The sequence below is a fragment of the Grampus griseus genome, assembly GCF_964374135.1.
Source record: "Grampus griseus genome assembly, chromosome: 10".
In the NCBI taxonomy this organism is placed as follows: domain Eukaryota; kingdom Metazoa; phylum Chordata; class Mammalia; order Artiodactyla; family Delphinidae; genus Grampus; species Grampus griseus.
In genome coordinates this window covers 55,590,143-55,613,886 of record NC_139004.1, presented here as the reverse complement: position 1 = coordinate 55,613,886, position 23,744 = coordinate 55,590,143, and the positions used below count along the sequence as shown (strand labels likewise).

Sequence of the window (23,744 nt, the reverse complement as noted above, 5' to 3'; positions counted from 1 at the left end):
CAGCAAAAAAATAAAAAGTAGACAAAAATATGAGAGTTTTACACTAGTATTTTTATATCAAACCAGTTTTTATTTTATTTTTTAAGGGTTATTTTGATAAATTTATTTTATTTTTGGCTGCATTGGGTCTTCATTGCTGCGTGCGGGCTTTCTCTAGTTGCGGTGAGCAGGGGCTATTCTTTGTTGCGGTGCACAGGCTTCTCATTGCAGTGGCTTCTCTTGTTGTGGAGCATGGGCTCTAGGCACGCGGACTTCAGTAGTTGTGGCACGTGGGCTCAATACTTGTGGCTAATGGGCTCTAGAGCGCAGGCTCAGTAGTTGCAGTGCATGGGCTTAGTTGCTCCGTTGCTTGTGGGATCTTCCCGGACCAGGACCCAAACCCGTGTCCCTTGCATTGGCAGGTGGATTCTTAACCACTCCGTCACCAGGAAAGCCCTCAAACCAGTTTTTAAATTATAAGGATTTAGCTGAATTTTACATTTGTGTATTTTTAATTTCATACTTCAAGTTTTGGTCAGAATTGCTTCTATAATAATTCTGTAATGATATACCTGGTTCTAGCTTTTACTCCATTTTGGGACCTGTGCTTCTGTCCTTCATACACTGACTCTTCCCACTGTCGTCTTTTTTGACACAGACTTTACTACCAGGTCTTACTGGCCCCTCTGGGGAAGTGGTTAAATCCACAACAGGTGTGACCCTCTCATCTACTGCTGGAAGTGGCGACAAGGTGTATGCCCACCAGATGGTCCGCACAGATTGCCGGGAACAGAAACTCGATGCCTTCGTGCAGCCTGTGAGCAAGGCCCTATCCAGTCAGCCCCAGGCTGTTGTCGTAGAGGACAGGACAGCTGCTTCTAGTAGCGGGGCCAGGCAGCAGGATGAGGAAATGCTTGAACTCTCAGCTCCTGCTGAAGTGGCTGCCAAGAATCAGGGCTTGGAGGAGGATGCAGCAAAGAGGACTGCAGACTCGTCAGAGAAGAGAGGGCCCTCTTCCAGCCCTGAGAACCCCAGGTATGGCCTTGTGGGAAAGCACAGCTTGCCTCCTTCGTTATTATCATTATTATTTTAAACTATTTTTAAAAATTTATTTTATTTACTTTATTTTTGGCTGCATTGGGTCTTTGTTGCTGCACACAGGCTTTCTCTAGTTACTGTGAGCGGGGGCTACTCTTTGTTGCGGTGCGCGGGCTTCTTATTGCGGTGGCTTCTCTTGTTGTGGAGCATGGGCTCTAGGCATGCAGGCTTCAGTAGTTGTGGCACGCGGGCTCTAGAGCACAGGCTCAGTAGTTGAGGCGCACGGGCTTAGTTGCTCCGCGGCATGTGGGATCTTCCCAGACCAGGGCTCGAACCCGTGTCCCCTGTGTTGGCAGGTGGATTCTTAACCACTGCGCCACCAGGGAAGTCCTCCTTGGTTCTTTAATGAAACTACCTTCTAACTTGGACTGTCACAAACCCCTTGCATCTTCTCTCCCTGATTTGCCCTCTCCCTCCAATGGGTTGGTGCTTTGGCCTGGTCTACTGTTGGCCTTTGACCATGGCTTTAGAGTCACCCATCACAGTGGCCTTTGAAATATCTTAAATGTCCGTGATTCCAAACATTATTTAAAAACACATCAGAAAAAAAAAATCAGAAGATCTATCCTTTAATTTTAGTATTGAATTTTGATAAAGCCTCAACAGCAGAGGTGGCTGGAAAGTGGGGCCTAAAATATCTGGAGGATTCTTCCATCCTACTGCAAGCTGCTTTCACTCCTTTCAGAAGAACAGTTTCTCAGTTCAAATTATGAAACTCCCTGAAGTGCATGAGCTAGTGGTGAACGAGAGCTAGAGAGAGGGGGCAGGAACAGCCGTACTAATGACTGTCAGTTAATTTTGAGCATCTTCAGTGTACACTCTGTGGGTGCTTCAAGGACATCTCACTGACATCTGTAAGGTGGATGTTCCTTATTCAGTGTGTGCGGGTACTGACCCTGGAGCTCAGGGTGAAGTCCTTTGCCTGAGGCCGCACATCCCCCTGGTGTCTGACCACTGAAACCCTGGCTCTGATTGCCCAGTGGAACTTGGGTGAGTTTTTTAACTCTGGTTTGCTCACTTCCAAGTCAGTCTAGGGAGATGGCTTCTAAGGATTTGTTTTCAGAGAATAATAAAGGATGCTAACGTTCACTGAGCATCCACTGTGTGCCAGATACTTAATATGCATTATCTCAGTTAATGCTCTTAACAGCCCTGCTGGGAAGTGTGACATTTCTGTTTATCACTTGGGGACTTAATGCTGCGAGCCATTTACCACACAGCAGAGGAATCTTTCTGAACCAGGAACCAGGGTGTCTCACTCCTTGCTGAAAACCAGTGCTTCCCGCGGCACTTGGGGTGAAACCAGCCTGCCCGCCCCCAGCTCATCACTCTCCTCCCCTTCGTGGCGCTTTGGCCACGCTGCTCCAGTGCCGACCCGACCTCCCTGAGCTCTCACCCCTTTGCTCTTGCTGGTGCCTCGGTGCAGGAACTCTCCGGCTTCTTGTCACCCAGGTCTCAACTCGGATGTCGCCTCTTACCAGAGACCTTCTTTGTCCATTTAATCTAAAGTTCTCTTGCTTCCCCTTCATTCTGTTACCTTGTTTTATTTTCCTCACAGTATTTGTTGCTACTTAAAATGATCTTTCTTCGGTTGCTGTTTGACTCTCCCACTAGAAAGGTAGCATGGTGAGGGCAGGCACTTTGTCATGGCTGTGTGAGGTTGGTACTATAACAGTGCCCGATGGACGGATGGATGGAGGGCTGAATGAATGAGATGTGGTGAGGTCAGCGCACTTGATCGAGACCCTGCACGTCTCCGGGCTGAGCCAGACTCCAAAACCCTGCTGCCTGCAGTGGCCACTAATAAGGCTTGAGGGGTGTCAGAGAAGCAGTATCTGGGAGGACATCCTGATCTGGCTGGCCGCCTCCAGCACAGGGAGCCCTTCCCAGATGTGGAGAGCTGGTACAGAGAAGCTGCTCCCTTCTCCAAAATGCAAGGCACAAAATTTGACTGAGTTTGAAACAGTTTTTTTAAGATAGTTATGAGCTGCCAGTTCCTCGTTTACTTTGCAGAAAGAGACATCGGGAAGGCTCTGATTTGGAAATGGTGGAGGATGCATCCCAAAAGGAAATGACAGCAGCTTGTACCCCCCGGAGAAGGATCATTAACCTTACCAGCATTCTGAGTCTCCAGGAAGAAATCAGTGAGCGGGGACATGAGAGTACGTAAGTGCTGAGGGCTGCCTGCGACTCCCAGGGCCAGAACTGCTAATGTGAAGGTTTGGGAAGTTCAGGAAGCGTTTGTGTTGGGACAGCCTCTGCAGTGTGCTGAACAAACCTCGCTTCCTTTAGTAACCCACAGCAGCAGCAGCTGAAAAATAATTTTCAACTGGGAGAGAAGGGAAAAAGTAGTCTCTGGTTTTAGTTAGAATTAATTGGTACTCTCGTTAAACCAGAGGAGTCAGAGTAAAGTGGTCATTTAAATAATCTTCAGTTTGATTTCTGTCTTAGCTAAAAGCAGCACGGCCTGCCCTGGGTGTGCTGTTGCTGAAAGTGCACAGGCTCTGGGGGGCCCTAGTTTGTATCTGGGCACTACTGCTTCTGTTGTGTGACCTTAGACTCATGACCTAACTTTTCTGTGACTCAGTTTTTCCTCATCTGTAAAATGAGATTAATTTCACGCTTGAAGATTATTTTGCTGGTTAGAGAGAAAATGTAAGTAAAACACTTGGTACAGAGTAAGGAGTCAATAGATATTTTTATATCCTAAAGATAAAGTGAAAAATCCCTCAGAAATAGCTTTCAGAACACCTGAGTATAAAACTCCATTTGAGTCCCCATTACTCCAAAACTAACTTTATGGTTTTAGTAATGGAAGGGGGCTCGTCACCTCTCAGGGATGAACTGACACAGGGACTGAGGTGTGTGATAGTGACTTGGCCCTAATAGCAGTCCTGACCCCACGTTATGAGTTACAGTCGTGCTCCAGGTGGAGCCATCATTGCTGGGCTCCGCTGGGCGGCTCTGCACTTGAGTCTACACAGTTTAGCCCTGGCCTTGCCATTTTTCATCTACTACACATTTCTTTCTTTTTTTTTTTTTTGCGGTACACGGGCCTCTCACTGCTGTGGCCTCTCCCGTTGCGGAGCACAGGCTCCGGACGTGCAGGCTCAGCGGCCATGGCCCACGGGCCCAGCCGCTCCGCGGCATGTGGGATCCTCCCGGACCGGGGCACGAACCTGTGTCCCCTGCATCGGCAGGTGGACTCTCAACCACTGCGCCACCAGGGAAGCCCTACTACCCATTTCTTGATTAAACAAGTTAACATTTTATAGCAGTGTTGAAAGTTATCTTAAAGTATGACAACCTGGACTTCTAAAAGAAATGAGTGAGGAATCGCCTGTCAGTCCAGTGGTTAGGACTCTGCGCTTTCACTGCTGAGGGCCCAGGTTTGATCCCTGGTCAGGGACCTGAGATCCCACAAGCTGTGCGGCGTGGCCAAGGAGGAATTTAGTGCCTTTCCCACTGACTGTTAGCCTCCTAAACAGCTGCTCTGACTCAGAGGCCCCTTACATCTTCTCTCTCAGTTACTGCTTGTTTGAATGAATGCAGGAAGGCCTCAATTTGCCTTTCCTTGCCCGTTCTTTCTTTCCTTCGCACTCTGGGCCTTTGTGTGTCTGCATGTGGGGAAAGGCATAGGGGGCCTGTTCCCTTGGAAGGCTGTATGCTTCCTGTGACTAAGGCCTTGCAACTTGTAGACGGCGCTGCCAGTTGGCTTCTGATTTCTGTTTCCGTTAAGATTTTCTCCCATTGCTCTTTCCCTCTGTTATTGGCCTTCAAGCTGGGAGCTTTTAAAACCATTTTAAATAATTAAGAGGAGGTTGGGCCATGACTTGATTTATTTAGCAGCCTTCCTCACAGTTGCTTAATTGACAGACTCCCTCAGATTTGGAATTTACTGAGTTTTCTTTAAGGATTTGTATTCCTTATGCAAAGCAGGCTATTTAAAGTTATAATTTCAATAAATTTCTGAATAGTTGAAAACTGTTTTCAGTGCAGTACAAAGCTAACCTGCGCCAGGTTTGGTCAGGTTTGGAGTTCATTGATGAAATGCTGATGAATCTAAATGTTCTGAAATTGTATGTTCATGAGTGTTACCTCATTTAATTCTAGAATAGTCTTGTGAGGGAGGCAGAGCAGATGCTGTTATCTCTGTTTTAAAGATAAGGAAATGGAAGATGGAGAGGACAGATTAGTTGGAACATCCCTACAAGGCAAAACTGGCCTGGGTGCCTGCCTTGTGGAGGGTGGGTCGTTACTGGTGTGGCTTGCATCAGAGATGCTAGCCCCAGTATTTAGGTGCAAAACTAGATCAGCTGCTCTAGATCACATGTTGGGATGAGCACAGCATGTGATCCCTGATCCCTCAGACTTGAGGCTATTTTCAGACATGCAGGGTAGGGTCTACAGAGTGAGTCCCAGTCCTGGTGTGGGGAGTGGGGTGAGCACTTTGGAGCCAGGAGGACTCTGCTGAAGCCCCTGCCAGCTACATCATTCCGTAGCCACTCAGAAGTCTGTTCACCTTTGTGGGGCCTTTCCCTGCTCTGTGAAATGGTGTTCCTGCTACAGCCCTTACCGGGCTGTTGTGGTGAACACCTGAGACGCCATGTGCAAAGGTGGGGGTGGGGTGCCGCTGCCTCGGGCCCTGCTCACTGCATCTGTTGATGTGGCCCCAGGCGCGGGTGCTGCTTGTCTCTGAGTTGAATGCCTACGGGGATTTCTCTGAAGCTCAGATCTGGGGAGGCAGGCCAGAGCCTGGCTGTGCCCCCACAGAGCTGTGACCCTGGCCCAGGAAGGAAGGAAGATGCTTTCCTTTAACGATGTTCTTAGTTGCACTTATTTGTGTGATTATTTCATCGCGGTACCTGGCAGAGTGCCTGGCTCAGGGACTCAGGAGATCTTTGCTGAAGGAGGGATTGGGAGGAGCTGCCTCAGAGGGGAAGCCCTGGAATCTATTTTTGAGGGACGTCAGAGTTGAATGCTCCATCAGACAACTCTGGAGTCTTTGGATTTACCCAGTCCTCCTGGGTACACTTTCGAGCAACCAACGAGGTTAATTTCTGGCCTGGTATCCCGTCACGTGTTCCGTGGAATTAGGCTTATCCTGGATTAATAATGACTAAGTTACTTATTGCCAGTCACATAATTTTGATCTGTTAAGGAGGATGAGGAATGTCATAAGTTATTTGCTATCGCTTGAATCTGAAAATGTGCTTAGCATTTCATCCACAACTTTATTTTCTTGATGTTTGGTGAACAGTCCTGGGTTTAAGTGTACACACTCTTCTATGGTTTGTCACCATGTAACAGCTTCTTTTAGTTCAAGAAGTCAGTTCAGGGGGCTTCCCTGGTGGCACATTGGTTCAGAATCCGCCTGCCAATTCAGGGAACACAGGTTTGAGCCCTGGTCCAGGAAGATCCCACATGCCGCGGAGCAACTAAGCCCGTGCGCCACAACTACTGAGCGCGTGCTCTAGAGCCTGTGTGCTGCAACTACTGAAGCCCCCGTGCCTAGAGCCTGTGCTCTGCAACAAGAGAAGCCACCGCGATGAGAAGCCCACGCACCGCAACGAAGAGTAGCCCCCGCTCACCGCAACTAGAGAAAGCCCATGTGCAGCAACGAAGACCCAACGCAGCCAAAAATAAATGATAATTAATAAAAATAAATATTAAAAAAATCTTAACCCCCCCCCCCCACAGAAGTCAGTTCAGCAGACATTGCACCGCGCTGAGCCCTGAGGCAGAAAATGCACTGAATGCACTCAAACCCCTGTCTTAAAGGAGTCTACGCTGTTGGGGGGCCGGTGTTTGGTAAATCACCGGCTGTGACATAAGGTAGAATGAGGGACGTTCTGGAACAGAGAGAGAGGCCGCGTCACCAGGGTGACAGGGTGACATCTGCCTGGAAGGGCTGCTTGATCAGCTCAGGCAGCAGCCAGAGGCCTTGGCGCCTGGGGGCTGCCAGGAAGCAAGTTCCACATGTGGCCCTTAGGAACCAGAGGACAGCTCACCCTTCCTTCAGGTGGCTTTACTTGCTTCTCAGAGAACGTGCTGAGACCCTAGGCTGCCGTTGTGAACTCGGATGTGTGGTTTGGCTTTGAAGCACAGAGCATTTGGTCCTATTTTGCTGCTGGCAGAATGGCAGGGAAACGCCCGCAGACCTCCAGTGCTGTGGGCGTAACTAGGAGAGGAATAAAGCACAGGTTCTAGAGGTCCTGATAGGAGGCCGGAATGGGTGCAAGCAGCCTCATGGAGCCCAGGGAGGAGAAGCCCTGCCTGTCCTCCTTGTCGACCTCCTGCCTGGCTTGAACCCCCTGCAGGGAGCCAACGCTCCCTCGCGGCCCCCTGCCCAGGCTGAGCCTTTGGTGGCCTGTGGATGCGTCAGAGCATTGATGAAAAATCTGTATGGAAAAATCTCTGACCCTTTTTTAGTAAATTACACTGCTTCTCTTTCCTCCAGTGCCTCATTATTCAGGATTATTTGATGTTCTCCAGCTTTTAAAATAATCATTTTCCACCTACGCAGAACATCCTGTAGAGACTTTGAGTTTCCAGTGGGAACAGAGGGGAACACTTATTCTAAAAATGAGGAAAATAAGCCTCTTTCTGCGGGGGGAGCAGAGTGTTGTAGAACTTACGTAACAATGTGAGAACTCATGTGTGGTGTCCAAGCTTAAAAAAAAAGTACAGTAAAAATGTGATGTACAGGCTTATGGCTGTCCCCAGGCCCTTGCCCTGCTGTCTCCACCCCCTTCCCTGTCCCCCTTTGTGGTGGTATGTTTATTTCTTCCATTAAATATATATATATGTACACATACACACACACACACTCAGATAAATTAGTAGATGCAAAATCATGCTTATGAAACATAAGTAGGATCTACAGGAGAAAACAAATGAACGCTAACTTAAAGGAACAGCTCGGGACTTCCCTGGTGGCGCAGTGGTTGAGAGTCCGCCTGCCGATGCAGGGGACGCGGGTTCGTGCCCCGGTCCGGGAAGATCCCACATGCCGCGGAGCGGCTGGGCCCGTGAGCCATGGCCGCTGAGCCTGCGCGTCCGGAGCCTGTGTTCCGCAACGGGAGAGGCCGCAACAGTGAGAGGCCCGCGTACCGCAAAAAAAAAAAAAAAAAAGGAACAGCTCGTTGCCATCACCTGTGCAGCCCTGTGTGCTCTTTCCCTGTCCAGCCCCTTCCCTCCTCCCTTAGGGTAACTGTGACCCTACATTTTGTGATTATTATTTCCTTTCTTTTATTATAGTTTTACCACCCATATTTGTAGCCCTACAAAATTCATTGTTTACTTGTACAAATTTTAAACTTTGTATAAAGGGAATTATATTGTTTTTCTGCAGTGTATATAAGTGTACACATATTCCTAAAATTCATCCATCTTGCTACGTTCTGGTTTACTTTTTCTGCTTGTAATAGATTCCACTTCCTGACTTTGCCACATGTTTAGTCATTCATTCTGCTATGGAAGGACATGTGGAGGACTCCAGGGGTGTCACCTCTGCCTCTCAGCCCCCAGCCCCTTTCCTGGACCTGAGCAGATCAGGAGCTTGGCACACTGGCCGGGAAGCTCTGTGCAGAGTAGACACACACTTAGAGTTACTGCTGGCTTGTAAAGTGACAGCTTGTTTTCCAAACGGGTCGCTAAGTGTGTGGTCCCACCAGCAGTGTGGAGAGTTGCTTTGCTCCACTGTTTCTCTGGTGTTTGATATTGTCAGACTTTTTACCAGTTTGGTGTTAGTGAAAAGGTGTCTAATGGTGGTTTTCATTCGTGTTTCCCTGATCACTGATAAAGCTGAGTAGGTGTATTTCCTCTTAAGTGCCTGTTCTAGTTTTCTGCTCATGTTTCTGTTGGGTGCTTGGTCTTTTCTAACTGATTTTAGAAGTTCTTTATATGTTTATTCTAGACAGTAATCAGTTACGTGAAAATATCTTCCCTCAGTTTGGGGCTCATGTGGTATTTTTTTATGAATGCTCCCCCCATATATATTTTTTAAACTTTTTAATATTATTTTTTAACATTTTATTTTATATTGGAGTATAGTTGATTAACAATGTTATGTTAGTTTCAGGTGTACAGCAAAGTGATTCAGTTATATATATCTATCTAAAGAATAGATATATTTATCTAGTCTTTTTCAAAATTTTTTCCCATTTAGGTTATTACAGAGTATTCAGCAGAGTTCCCTGTGCTATACAGTAGGTCCTTATTAGTTATTTATTTTAAATATAGCAGTGTGGGCATGTCAATCCCAAACTCCCAGTCTATCTCTCCCTGCCAAGTTTGTTCTCTAAGCCTGTGAGTCTGTTTCTATTTTGTAAATAAGTTCATTTGTATCATTTTTTTTTTAGATTCTGTATATAAGTGATATGATATTTGTTTTTCTCTAACTTCCTTCACTTAGTATGATAATCTCTAGTTGCATCCATGTTGCTGCAAATGGCATTATTTCATTCTTTATAATGGCTGAGTAATATTCCGCTGTATGTATGTGCCACATCTTCTTTATGCATTCATCTCTCGATGGACATTTAGGTTGCTTGCATGTTTTGACTATTGTGAATAGTGATGCTATAAACATTGGGGTGCATGTATCCTTTTGAACTATGTTTTTTTCCAGATATATGCCCAGGAGTGGGATAGCTAGATCATATGGTAGCTCTGTTTTTGGTTTCTTAACGAATCTCCATACTGTTCTCCATAGTGGCTGTACCAATTTACATTCCCACCAGCAGTATAGGAGGGTTCCTTTTTCTCCACACCCTCTCCAGCATTTGGTATTTGTAGACTTTTTGATGATGTCTATTCTGACTGGTGTGAGGTGATATCTCATTGTAGTTTTGATTTGCATTTCTTTAATGATTAGTGATGTTGAGCATCTTTTCATGTGCCTGTTGCCCATCTGTGTGTCTTCTTTGAAAAAATGTCTATTTTGGTCTTCTGCCCATTTTTTGATTGGGTTGTTTGGGTTTTTTTTTGATATTGAGCCACATGAGCTGTTTGTAAATTTTGGAGATTAATCCCTTGTCAGTCGCATTGTTTGCAGATATTTTCTCCCATTCTGTGGGTTGTCTTCTCGTTTTGTTTATAGTTTTCTTTGCTGTGCAAAAGGCTTTGAGTTTATTTTTGTTTTTATTTCCATTATTCTAGAAGATGTATCAAAAAAGATATTGCTGTGATTTATGTCAGAGTGTTCTGCCTATGTTTTCCTTTAAGAGTTTTATAGTATCCGGTCTTACTCAAAATGGGTTAAAGACCTAAATATATGTCTTCTTTGGCGAAATGTCTATTTAGGTTTTCTGCCCCTTTTTTTTTTTCGGTACGCAGGCCTCTTACTGTTGTGGCCTCTCCCGTTGCGGAGCACAGGCTCTGGACGCGCAGGCTCAGCGGCCACGGGCTCACGGGCCAAGCCACTCTGCGGCATGTGGGATCCTCCCGGACTGGGGCACGAACCCGTGTCCCCTGCATCGGCAGGCGGACTCTCAACCACTGTGCCACCAGGGAAGCCCTACCTGTAATCATTTTTTCCACATATTTCTGTGGTTGATTTCTAGTTTCATGCTGTTGTGGTCAGAAAAGATGCTCGAGACAATTTCTATATCCTTAAATTTGTTGAGGCTTGTTTTGTGCCCTAGTATGTGGTCAATCCTAGAAAATGTTCCATATGCACTTGGAAAGAATTTCTTTTTTTTTGGATGTAATGTCCTGAAAATATCAATTAAGTCTAATTAACTGTTCTATTGTATTATTTAGGATCTCTGTTGCCTCACTGATTTTCTGTCCAGAATATCTGTCCATTGATGTGAGTGGGACATTAAAGTTTCCTACTGTTATTGTATTTTTGTCAATTTCTCCCTTTATGTCTTTTAGTATTTATCTTATGTATTTGGGTGCTCCTGTATTAGTTGCATATATGTTGACCTGTATTAGGTGCATATATGAATGTAATAATCCTCTTCTTGTATTAATTCTTTTATTATTACATAGTGTCCTTAGATCTTTCTTCGTGGCTTTTGTTTTAAAGTCTATCTTGTCTGATATGAATATTACAACCCCTGCTTTCTTTTCATTTCAGTTTGCATGAAATACCTATTTCCATCTCCTCACTTTCAATCTATGTGTGTCCTTTCCTCTAAAGTGGGTCTTTTGTAGGCAGCATATTATAGGCTCTTGCTTTTTTATCCAATCTCCCACTCTGTCTTTTGATTGGAGTGTTTAGTCCATTGACATTTAAGGTAATTATTGATAGATATGTATTTATTGCCATTTTAAACTTTGTTTTCCCTTTGATTTTATATTTCTTCTTTGTCCCTTTTTTGTTTTTCCTTTTGTGGTTTGATGATTTTCTTTTGTATTATGCTTATGTTCTCTTCTTTTTGGTCTTTGTGAATCTATTGTGTTTTTGATTTGTGGTTACCATTTTTCAAGTATATTAACCCCTTCCTATATCTGCTTGTCTTAGACTGGTAGTCATTTAGGCTCAAACACATTCTAGGGAATGAAAAAAAAAATCTACATTTTCTTACTTTTCTCCTCCACATTTTATGATTTTGATCTCCTTATTTACATCTTCATGTTCATCCTTTTGCTGTTTCATTTTGGTTATTATTAGTTTCACAGAATTTTTTTTTTTTAATCTGTGTACTGGCTTATTTAGGTGATTTGCTTTCTGATTGTGATTTTCTCTTTCCTATGGATTCTTTTCTATTTAGAGAAAACCTTTCAATATTTCCTTTAGGATAGGTTTAGTATTGCTGTATTCTTTTAGTTTTTGCTTGTCTGAGAAATTCTTTATCCCTCCTTCTATTCTAAATGATAATCTTCCTGGGTAGAGTATCCTAGGTTGCAGATGTTTCCCTTTTAGGACTTTGGGTATATCTTTCCACTCCCTTCTGTCCTGCAGTGTTTCTGTAGAGAAATCAGCTGATAGCCTTATGGGGGTTCCCTTGCCTCCTTTGTTTTTCTCCTGCTGCCTTTAGAATCCTCTCTTTAACTTTTGCCATTTTTATTATAATATGTCTTGGTGTAGGTCTGTTTGGGTTTACCTTGTTTGGGATCCTCTGTGCTTCCTGTACCTGGATATCTGTTTCCTTCTTTAGGTTTGGGAAGTTTTCAGCCATAATTTCTTCAAATACATTTTTGATCCCCTTTTCTCTTTCTTCCCCTTCTGGAATCCTTATTATGCATACATTGGCACAATTTATATTATCCCATAGGTCTCTTATGTTGCTTTCATTTTTTTTTCATTTGGCTTTCTGTCTGCTGTTCTGATTGGGTCATTTCCATTATTCTATCTTCCTGGTTACTTATTCATTCTTCTGCATTATTTATTCTGCTATTCATTGTCTTTGGTTCAGTTTTCATCTCAGCAAATGAGTTTTCTAATTTTTCTTGGTCCCTCTTTATAGCTTCTAGTTCCTTTTTACAGTACTCTGCATTTCTGTCAATAGCCTTTCTAAATTCCTTCAGTATTTTCATTATCTCCGTTTTGAACTCAGTGTCTCTTAGACTGAAGAGGTCTGTTTCATTGTTTGTTATTTCAGGGGAATTCTCTTGGTCTTTTAATTGGGAGTGGTTCCTCTGCTTCTTCATTTTACTTATAGTTCTCTTGCTCTATGAGTTTAGGAGAAACAATTATCTGCTGTGGTCTTGGAGGGCTATTTATATGTGGAAGCCTCCCTGTGTAGCTTGTGTGGGTTTAAGAGTTTTTGGTGTGAGGGCTGTTTTTAGTCTGGATGTCTGCTACCTCTTTCCTTAGTGTGTGCTGGCTGTTACCTCTTGATAGTGGATGTGCAGATATTGTGGCTGGTGCCTGGTCGTGGAGTTCTCAGTGGCAGTGGCAGCTCACGTGTGCCCCCAGAGCGCGTGATTAGAATGGAGGTGGCTCGGGACTGCTCCTGGAGTCTGGGAGGGCAAGGTGCGCAGCTCGAGACTGCTCCTAAAGTCCAGGGAACAGCAGCGACTCGTGACTGCTCCTGGAGCTCGTGTAGGCAGTGTCTGGCTGCCTTAGAGCTCTTGTGGGTAGAAAGGCTGTAGTGGTGGTTCCCGCCCCTCCCCTCACGCACTACTGACACAATGGCACCTGGCCTCTAAGGCAGCCCAGGCTTCCTCTGCATACACCATCAGGTGTGGTTGCACCAGGCTCCAGCCCCTTCAGGCTGTTTCCGTGCAGTCCATCCCAGTCCTCTCTCTGGGTCTGATCTCTGAAGCTCAAGCTTCCGCACCCAGCCCCCGCCTGTATCGGCAGATAGGTGTCTCAGGCTCAGAAGTGCAGAGCTGTGGTACTGACTGTCTGTGCATGTCTTTTTCTGTTCTAACTGCTGCAAACTGGTTGCTGTGTTCTCTGAGGTTCTGAACCTCCCCCTCTGTCCTGGTTGATTCCCCACTGGTGATGGGACTTCCCAGGGTACAGGAACCTTTCCTCTTTTACAGCTTCATCCCAGGGATGCAGGTCCTGTCCCGATTCCTTTCTCGCTTTCTTATTTATTTATTTATTTTTTGCCCCACTTGGTTACTTGGAGATTTTCTTGCCCTTTCAGAGGTCTAGGGTCTTCTGCCAGTGTTCAGTAGGTATCCTGTGAGAATTGTTCACATGTAGATGTATTTTTGTTGTATTTGTGGGAGGAGGTGAGCTTCATGTCCTAGTACTCTGCCATCTTGATCACTCCTCTACCACACATTGGCCTTTTAATCTTATTTAGGAAATTCTTTCTATCTCTGGGATAATTAAATCTATATTCTTATATTATCTCCTAAAATGCTTATACTTAAATCTCTAGTCCACCTGGAATTAATTTTTGGTATATGGTGTTATAGTCACAGTTTCCATGTGTATATCTCATTGTTCCATATTATGTTGTTACTGTCAGTTTGTTTGGGTTTAGCCAATATTTTCTGCTCATAATTCTTTTCCTCAGACCTTTCATGGTCTGCCCTTAGCACCTCCTTCTGTGGGGCCTGAGATGGCAAGCTGAGTTTTGCTTTGTCTAATCCATCTTTATTTTGATAAGTTTCTTTGCTGGGTTTAAAATTCCAGATTGGCAATTATTTTTTTCTCAGTGCATTGAAGGTGTTATTTTATCAGTCGTTGGCTTCTATTGTTGCTGTTGAAAATTCAGCTGTCAGTCTTATATTTTAATACTTTGTGGGTATTCTCTCTTTTCTCTCTGAGAGCTTTTAAGATCTCTTTAGTGTCCTGCTTATCTCAGGTGTGGATTTTGTTGGGCTTCCTGGAGCTGAGGTTTGGTGTCTTTCATCACTTCTGGGATATTCTCTGATCTTTTGTCTTGAGAGTCTCCAGTTACTGTCTCTCCCTGTCCCCCGCCCCTTCCGGGACTTACTTACATATTTATTCTTCTCCATATTGCATAAGCTGTCTTTCATATTTTCCATTTCTTTGTCTCTCTGTGCTGCACTTCGGATAATTTTTTTAGATCTACCTTACCATTAATTACCTTGCCAACTTTGTCCACTCTGTTCAGTCTATCTTGATTTTTTTTTTTAAAGAGTATTTTCCCCCTTTATTGTGGTAATGTTCATGCCATTTTTTTTTTTAGACAATTTATTTAATTTTGGCTGTGTTGGGTCTTCGTTTCTGTGCGAGGGCTTTCTCTAGTTGTGGCAAGCGGGGGCCACTCTTCATCGCGGTGCGGGGGCCACTCTTCATTGCGGTGCGCGGGCCTCTCACTATCGCGGCCTCTCTTGTTGCGGAGCACAGGCTCCGGACACACAGGCTCAGTAGTTGTGGCTCACGGGCCTAGTTGCTCCGCGGCATGTGGGATCCTCCCAGGCCAGGGCTCGAACCCGTGTCCCCTGCATTAGCAGGCAGATTCTCAACCACTGCGCCACCAGGGAAGCCCCAGTCTATCTTGATTTTTAATTTCAGTTATTATATTTTTTATTTTTAGAAATTTTATTTGTTTTTTTTTGAAATCTCCTTGATCATTTTTAATATAAACTTATTTTTATTAACTTTGGTTTAAATTTTTAAGATTGAGTCAGAATAAAATCATTTTCCCCATTGTTTACCATGGTATTTTGACCCCCACCTGTTAGCATATTAAAATACAAAAGATGTTGTATCACGTGACCTTGCCAAAGGTGCAGATAGAGACAGTTCTACTTTTTTCCTTTCATATTTTTATACTGTTTCCTTGCCTCACTACAGTGGTTAGGACCCCCAGTACAACGTCAAATAGGATGAGTGAGCATGGGTGTTAATTATCTTGTTCTCCATTGTGGAAAGAACACATTCAGTATTTCACCATTAAACATGATGTTAGCTGGAAGTTTTTCATAGATGCCCTTTTCAGATTAAGGAAGTTATTTTCTGTTCCTAGTTTGTTGAGAGTTTTTAATTATAAATTGTTGTTGTCTAATACTCTTTCTATATCTAAAATGATCACGTGTTTCTCATTTATTCTGTTAATATGGTGAGATTTTCCAGACGCTAAATCACCTTGCTTTCCTGGGCTTATCTCTTCTTGATTGTATTATTCTTATTATTTTTTTTAATATATTGCTGGATTTAATTTGCTGATGTTTTGTTTAGGATTTTTGCACCTATGACTGTAAAGGATATTGGTCTAAAATTTTCCTTTTTTCAATGTCTTCTCAGGTTTGGTATTAGGGTTATGCTAACCTTGTGAGGTAGGAATTATTCTTCCTTTATTTTTTGAAAGAGTTTATGTAAGATTGGTGTTATTTCTGTTTCCTTTTTCTATTTATTTTTTAAATTGCACTATAGTTGATTTACAATATTCTTAGTTTCAGATATACAGCAGTCATTCAGTTACACACACACACACACACATATATTCTTTTTCAGATTCTTTTCCATCCTAGGTTATTACAAGATGTTGAATATAGTTCGCTGTGGTATGCAGTAGGTCCTTGTTTTATATATAGTAGTGTATATCTGTTAATCCCATAATCCTAATTAATCCCCACCTGCTTTCCTCTTTGGTAACCATAAATTTGTTTTCTTTGTGTGTGAGTCTGTTTCTGTTTTGTAAATAAGTTTATTTGTATTATTTTTTAGATTCCACATGTAAGTGATATCATATATTTGTCTTTCCTTGATCAGTTTTGATAGTCTCCTGTCACTTACTCAATGTTTTAATACCTCTTAAGCATACTGAACATGCTTATTATTTTATCATCTTTGCCAATATTTCCAGCCTCTAAAACTTGGCAGATGTGATTCTGTGATTTCTTCTGGATTCTAATTCTTGGTGCCTAGTTTCTTTGTGTATTTTGTAACTTTTTGACCACTAAGTTCTGGTACTTTATCTGTGAGGAATTATTGGAAGTCTGGGTTGAAGATGAATTTCTCCAGAGAGAATTTGCATTTGATTCTATCAGGAACCTGGAGGAACAGTCAGCCCTGGAATCAGTTTAAACTAAAATCTCCACTTTAAGTTGTCAAGCAACCTGCTTAGTGTGAATCCTGGCTGCAAAAGAGGGGAAGTGGCCTCCTGTTACAGTCCACATTTCGCAACATTCCTAGGCTTCTGTTTTTCTTTCTCTACACCTCAGAGCCTGCAAAAACTGAAGTTCTTGATACCTGCAGTTCCTCCAGTGTCTTTGGTTAAAGCTGGTTTCAGAGCTCTTGTTACTTCTCTGGCTTCCTGCTTTGTCTTGGATGGTGATCTTTGAGTATTCCTAAATCTTTTGGCAATTCCTTGTTGCATTTTGAAAGATTAGTTCTGTCTTATTCATTCTTTGTGTGTACTTTCAGCAAGAGGTTCCATTCAGGTACCTGTTTGTTGTCTCTAGTTCTGGTGCTTTGGGCTGCAGAGGTGTTGGTGGGGTGCAGTTACTGACCTGTGTCTTGTTTTCCAGCTCTCCGGGAGGTGCTGCGTAACCACTCATTTGTGGGCTGTGTGAATCCTCAGTGGGCCTTGGCACAGCATCAGACCAAGTTATACCTTCTCAACACCACCAAACTTAGGTAAATCGGTGCGAATGTGAAAAAAGCAGAGCTGCTAGAAGAGTAGTCCTGGAGGCAGAGGCAGGAAAAGCCGGGGAGAGCAGGATGACATAGTTGGAAAGGGCCCTGGCTTTAGAGTCACATGTCGTTTCACATCTGGGCTCAACCATTTACCATTTATGTGACCATGGACAAGTCACTTTCCTAATCTGTGTCTCGGATTTCTCATCTGTAAGATGAGAAATTTGGGTTATTACTACTTAACTTGCAGGGTTTTGTGAAGGTAAAATTACATGAGATGCCTGGGTTTGGTAGATGCCCAGTGCTCAATAAAAGTTGGCTGCTGTGAACTGGGTGCTAAGGGCTTAGTGCTGGTGGAGCATCGCAGCGTGTGCTGTGTACAGCAGGGTACTGTGGGAGATGCTCTGGCGGACGTCTGCTGCACCGCCCACTCTCAGCCCTTTAAATCCAACTGATTGGATTTAAAACCGGGGTCACGTCCCTGCCCTCCCTATACAGCCCATATTTTTTAAATGGTGAGTTGTAAAAGAAGTGATTTATAGGATTCTTTGCAAGTGGGGAAAAGGTGAGCAAACAAAAACTCCTTAACTTTATCACTACTGAGTGTTAGAACCTTTTACAGCACCAGAGGGGTGGGGACAGAGCACGGGTGATGACAAGGCAGTTGGTCTTAGTGGTCTGACCTGTGTGCAGAGGCCGGCCACCAAAGCCCTGGTGGAGCAGGAGATCCCAGGACTGTTAGAAAGGCCACCGCGAAGCAGCACATCTCTGTCCTGCCCATCTCGGGTTATCTCTCCCATTTTGTCCCTACTGCTTGGCTCTGAAGCATGGATTCAGCTTTTCCTTAATGTCACTTCATTTTTATTTTCAGTGAAGAACTGTTCTACCAGATTCTCATTTATGATTTTGCAAATTTTGGTGTTCTGAGGTTATCGGTAAGTTTATTTCCTGGTTCTCATTTCTGAAACTTCAACAACTGGTCATTCCTGAAAATAGCTCTGCCTTATTATCTTATTTGTAGTATATTAAATTTTTCTAAATATGCTTAGAATAGTTTATTGTATGATTTGCATATGGAGGTATCTTCATATAGTTTTATACAAAGCAGAACAGTCATTTGGTAGCCAACTTAAATGTTTATTATTATTATTATAGAAATTAATACATATCTACTTAAGAAAACTTGGAAAGAGATAAAAATAGAAGTAAACATTCTTTAAAGCCCATGACCCAAACACAACTCCAGCTAACAAGTTTAGTCCATTTCTTTCAAGACCTTGTCATTGCCTAATTTTAATTTAGAGTTAAAAATCATACTATCTATGTAGTTTCTTTTTTTTTTTTTTTTAAACATCTTTATTGGAGCATAATTGCTTTACAATGGTATGTTAGTTTCAGCTTCACAACAAAATGAATCAGTTATATATATACATATGTTCCCATATCTCTTCCCGCTTGCGTCACCCTCCCTCCCACCCTCCCTATCCCACCCCTCCAGGCGGTCACAAAGCACCGAGCTGATCTCCCTGTGCTATGCGGCTGCTTCCCACTAGCTATCTACCTTACGTTTGGTAGTGTATACATGTCCATGCCTCTTTATTGCTTTGTCACCGTTTACCCTTCCCCCTCCCCATAGCCTCAAGTCCATTCTCTAGTAAGTCTGTGTCTTTATTCCTGTTTCACCCCTAGGTTTTTCATGATATTTTTTTTTTTTCTTAAATTCCATATATATGTGTTAGCATACGGGTCTCTTGTAGACAGCAAATATATGGGTCTTGTTTTTGTATCCATTCAGCCACTCTGTGTCTTTTGGTGGGAGCATTTAGTCCATTTACATTTAAGGTAATTATCGATATGTGTGTTCCCATTCCCATTTTCTTAATTGTTTTGGGTTTGTTATTGTAGGTCTTTTCCTTCTTTTGTGTTTCTTGCCTAGAGAAGTTCCTTTAGCAGTTGTTGTAGAGCTGGTTTGGTGGTGCTGAACTCTCTCAGCTTTTGCTTGTCTCTAAAGGTTTTAATTTCTCCATCAAATCTGAATGAGATCCTTGCTGGGTAGAGTAATCTTGGTTGCAGGTTTTTCTCCTTCAGCACTTTCAATATGTCCTGCCACTCCCTTCTGGCTTGCAGAGTTTCTGCTGAAAGATCAGCTGTTACCCTTATGGGGATTCCCTTGTGTGTTATTTGTTGTTTTTCCCTTGCTGCTTTTAATATGTTTTCTTTGTATTTAATTTTTGACCGTTTGATTAATATGTGTCTTGGCGTATTTCTCCTTGGATTTATCCTGTATGGGACTCTCTGTGCTTCCTGGACTTGATTAACTATTTCCTTTCCCATATTAGGGAAGTTTTCAACTATAATCTCTTCAAATATTTTCTCAGTCCCTTTCTTTTTCTCTTCTTCTTCTGGAACCCCTATAATTTGAATGTTGGTACGTTTAATGTTGTCCCAGAGGTCTCTGAGACTGTCCTCAGTTCTTTTCATTCTTTTTTTTTTATTCTGCTCTGCAGTAGTTATTTCCACTATTTTATCTTCCAGGTCACTTATCCGTTCTTCTGCCTCAGTTATTCTGCCATTGATCCCATCTAGAGTACTTTTAATTTCATTTATTGTGTTGTTCATCGTTGCTTGTTTCATCTTTAGTTCTTCTAGGTCCTTGTTAACTGATTCTTGCATTTTGTCCATTCTATTGTCCATTCTATCTCCAAGATTTCGGATCAACCTTACTATCATTTTGAATTCTTTTTCAGGTAGACTGCCTATTTCCTCTTCATTTGTTAGGTCTGATGGGTTTTTATCTTGCTCCTTCATCGGTGTGTTTTTCTGTCTTTTCATTTTGCTTATCTTACTGTGTTTGGGGTCTCCTTTTTTGCAGGCTGAAGGTTTGTAGTTCCTGTTGTTTTTCGTGTCTGTCCCCAGTGGCTAAGGTTGGTTCAGTGGGTTGTGTAGGCTTCCTGGTGGAGGGTACTAGTGCCTGTGTTCTGGTGGATGAGGCTAGATCTTGTCTTTCTGGTGGGCAGGTCCACGTCTGGTGGTGTGTTTTGGGGTGTCTGTAGACTTATTATGATTTTGGGCAGCCTCTCTGCTAATGGGTGGGGTTGTGTTCCTGTCTTGCTAGTTGTTTGGCATAGGATGTCCAGCACTGTAGCTTGCTGGTCGTTGAGTGAAGCTGGGTGCTGGCGTTGAGATGGAGATCTCTCGGAAATTTTTGCTGTTTGATATTATGTGCAGCTGGGAGGTCTCTTGTGGATCAGTGTCCTGAAGTTGGCTCTCCCACCTCAGAGGCACAGCACTGACTCCTGGTTGCAGCACCAAGAGCCTTTCATCCACACGGCTCCTTAATTTGGGATGATTGGTTGTCTATTCAGGTATTCCACAGATGCAGGGTACATCAAGTTGATTGTGGAGCTTTAATCCGCTGCTTCTGATGCTGCTGGGAGAGATTTCCCTTTCTCTTCTTTGTTCTCACAGCTCCCAGGGGCTCAGCTTTGGATTTAGCCCCACCTGTGCGTGTAGGTCGCCGGAGGGCGTCTGTTCTTTGCTCAGACAGGACGGGGTTAAAGGAGCCGCTGATTCGGAGGCTCTGGCTCACTCAGGCCCGGGGGTAGGGAGGGGCACGGAGTGCGGGGCGGGCCTGCGGCGGCAGAGGCCGGCTAGACGTTGCAGCCTGAGGCGCGCCTGTGCGTTCTCCCGGGGGAGTTGTCCCTGGATCCCGGGACCCTGGCAGTGGCGGGCTGCACAGGCTCCCCGGAAGGGCGTGTGGCTAGTGACCTGTGTTCGCACACAGGCCTCCCGGTGGCGGCAGCAGCGGCCCTAGCGTCTCATGTCTGTCTCTGGGCTCCGCACTTTTAGCCGCGGCTCGCGCCCGTCCCTGGAGCTCTCTCAAGCAGCGTTCTTAATCCCCTCTCCTCGTGCACCAGGAAACAAAGAGGGACGTAAAAGTCTCTTGCCTCTTCGGCAGTTCCAGACTTCTCCCCGGACTCTCTCCCGGCCAGCCGCGGTGCACTAACGCCCTGCAGGCTGTGTTCACGCCGCCAACCTCAGTCCTCTCCCGGCGCTCCGACAAAAGCCGGAGCCTCAGCTCCCAGTCCCGCCCGCCCCGGCGGGCGAGCAGACAAGCCTCTCGGCTGGCGAGTTCCGGTCGGCCCGATCCTCTGCGCTGCAATCTGTCCGCTTTGTCCTCCGCACCCCTGTTGCTGTGCTCTCCTCCGCGGCTCCCAAGCTCCCCCACTCCGCCTCCCGAAGCCTCCACCCGCGAAGGGGCTTCCTAGTGTGTGGACACTTTTCCTCCTTCACAGCTCTCTCCCGCTGGTGCAGGACGCGTCCCTATCCTTTTGTCTCTGTTTAGTTTTTTCTTTTGTCCTACCCAGGTACGTGGGGGGTTTCTTGCCTTTTGGGAGGTCTGAGGTCTTCTGCCAGCGTTCAGTAGATGCCCTATCTATGTAGTTTCATGTCTTCTTTTTACATCTGACATACTCTACAAAAAAACCCTCTGAAATTTTTATTGGGATTGTGTTGAATCTATGGATCAATTTGGGGAGAAAATCTTTTGTTAATTTATCCCTTAATATTTCATATTTTTTGGATACTATTGTGACATTTTTATAAATTGTCAATCATTTGTTGCTAGTATCTAGAAATACAAGTGTTTTGGTACATTAATCTTATATCTTGTGACCTAGTTAAACTCACTTAGTAGTTCTAGTAGCTTTTTTATTGACTCCAGCAGATTTTCTACGTAGATGATCATAGCATCTGTGAGTAAAGACAGTTTTATTCCTTCCTTTCCAATCTGGATGCCTTTTCTTACTTTCTCTTGCTTGATTACACTCGCAAGAAGCTTAGTACAAGGTTGAACAGTAGTGGTGAGAATGGAAATCCTTCTCTTATTCCTGATCTTGGGGGAAGCATTCAGTTTTTGACTATGAAGTATGCTTTCTGCCATCGGTAGGTTTTTTGTAAATGACCCTTAGGCGGTTGAGGAAGTTCCCTTCTATTCCTTGTTTGCTCAGAGTTTTTATTCAGGAATGGATGCTGAATTTTTTCAGATGCTTCCTCTTAATTGTATGGTTTTCCTTTTTTTAGTTTGTTACTATAGTGAATTACATTGATTGATTTTCATATTTTAAACCAGTCTTGCATTCCTGGGGCGAACCCTGCTTGTACATGATGTATTATCCTTTTTATATATTACTGGAATTGATTTGTCAAAATTTCGCTTACAACTTTTTTTTTTGGCTGGGCTGCGCGTCTTGTGGGATCTTAGTTCCCTGATCAGGGATTAAACCCGGGCCCCGACAGTGAAAGTGTGGAGTCCTAACCACTGGACCACCAGGGAAGTCCCTTGTTTACAACTCGTAACATCTGCATTCACGAATGATATTGGTGTGTAGTTTTCTTGTATTGTCTTTGTCTGGTTTTGGTATGGGGTAATGCTGGCCTCATAGAATGAGTTGGGAAATACTTTTTCCTTTTCCATCTTCCAAAAGAGTTTGTGTAGAATTGTTTATTCCTTAAATGTTTGGTAAAATTCATCAGTGAAGCCATCTGGGCCTGGAGATTTCCTCACAGGAAGATTTTTAACTAAAAATTCAATTTCTTTCATAGATATAGAGCTATTCATGTTAGCTTTTTCTTGAGTGAGCCTTGGTATTTGGTTTCTTTCAAGGAATTTGGCCGTTTAAGTTTTCAAATTTATTGCCATAAAGTTCAGAATATTTTTTATTCTTTTAATGTCTGTAGATCTGTACTGATGTACTGTACTCTGTCATTCCTAATATTGGTAATTTATATCTTTTTAACTTGATCAGTCTGGCTGAGGGTTTGATCTCAACTGATTTTTTGTTTCATTGATTTTTCTGTTAATTTTCTGATTTCTGTTTCATTGCTACCTGCTCTGATCTTTATATTTCCTTTCCTCTACTTACTTTAAGTTTAATTTGTTTTTCTGTTTCAGAAGCTGAGGTCACTGATTTGAGATCTTTCTTTTCTAGTATAGGTGTTAAGTACTATAAATTTCTCAAGTGCTGCTTTAGCAGCTTCCCACACATTTTGATAAGTTGTTTTCATTTTCATTCAGTTCAGAATACTTTCTAAATTCCCTTTTGATTTTTTTCTTTGACCCTCACATTATTTAGAAGTATATTACTTAGTTTCTAATTACTTGGGGATTTTCCAGAGATCTGGTATTGATTTCTAATTTAATTCCATTTAAAAAAAGTTATTTCATTTTATTTTTTGGCTGCATTGAGGCTTCGTTGCTGAACGTGGGCTTTCTGTAGTTGCTGCAAGCAGGGGCCACTCTTCGTTGTGGTGTGTGGGCTTCTCATTGCGGTTGCTTTTCTTGTTGTGGAGCACGGGCTCTAGGTGCGCGGGCTTCAGTAGTTGTGGCTTGCGGGCTCTAGAGCGCAGGCTCAGTAGTTGTGGCGCACGGTCTTAGTTGCTCCTTGGCATGTGGGATCTTCCCAGACCAGGACTCGAACCCATGTCCCCTGTGTTGGTAGGCGGATTCTCAACCACTGCGCCACCAGGGAACCCCTTAATTCCACTTTTGCGGAGAACATATTGGAATCCTTTTACACTTATTGAGACCTGTTTTGTGGCCCAGAATATAGTCTATGTTGGTAAATACTTTATGTGCACTTGAAAATGGGCTTGTTGAGTAGAATATTCTATAAATGGCAGGTGTATCAAGTTGATAATGATG

The 23,744-nt window shown here is 43.6% G+C and overlaps 1 protein-coding gene across 1 annotated transcript in view; it reads left to right on the top strand.

The window, feature by feature from the left end:
* MLH1 (mutL homolog 1) overlaps positions 1-23,744 on the top strand; it is a 51,696-nt gene that overhangs the window by 24,114 nt on the left and 3,838 nt on the right. The window contains exons 12-15 of the mRNA XM_082663989.1: positions 638-1,014; positions 3,091-3,239; positions 16,933-17,041; positions 17,913-17,976. Coding sequence (XP_082520115.1) covers positions 638-1,014; positions 3,091-3,239; positions 16,933-17,041; positions 17,913-17,976 — 699 coding nt within the window. The remainder of the gene's footprint in view (positions 1-637; positions 1,015-3,090; positions 3,240-16,932; positions 17,042-17,912; positions 17,977-23,744) is intronic.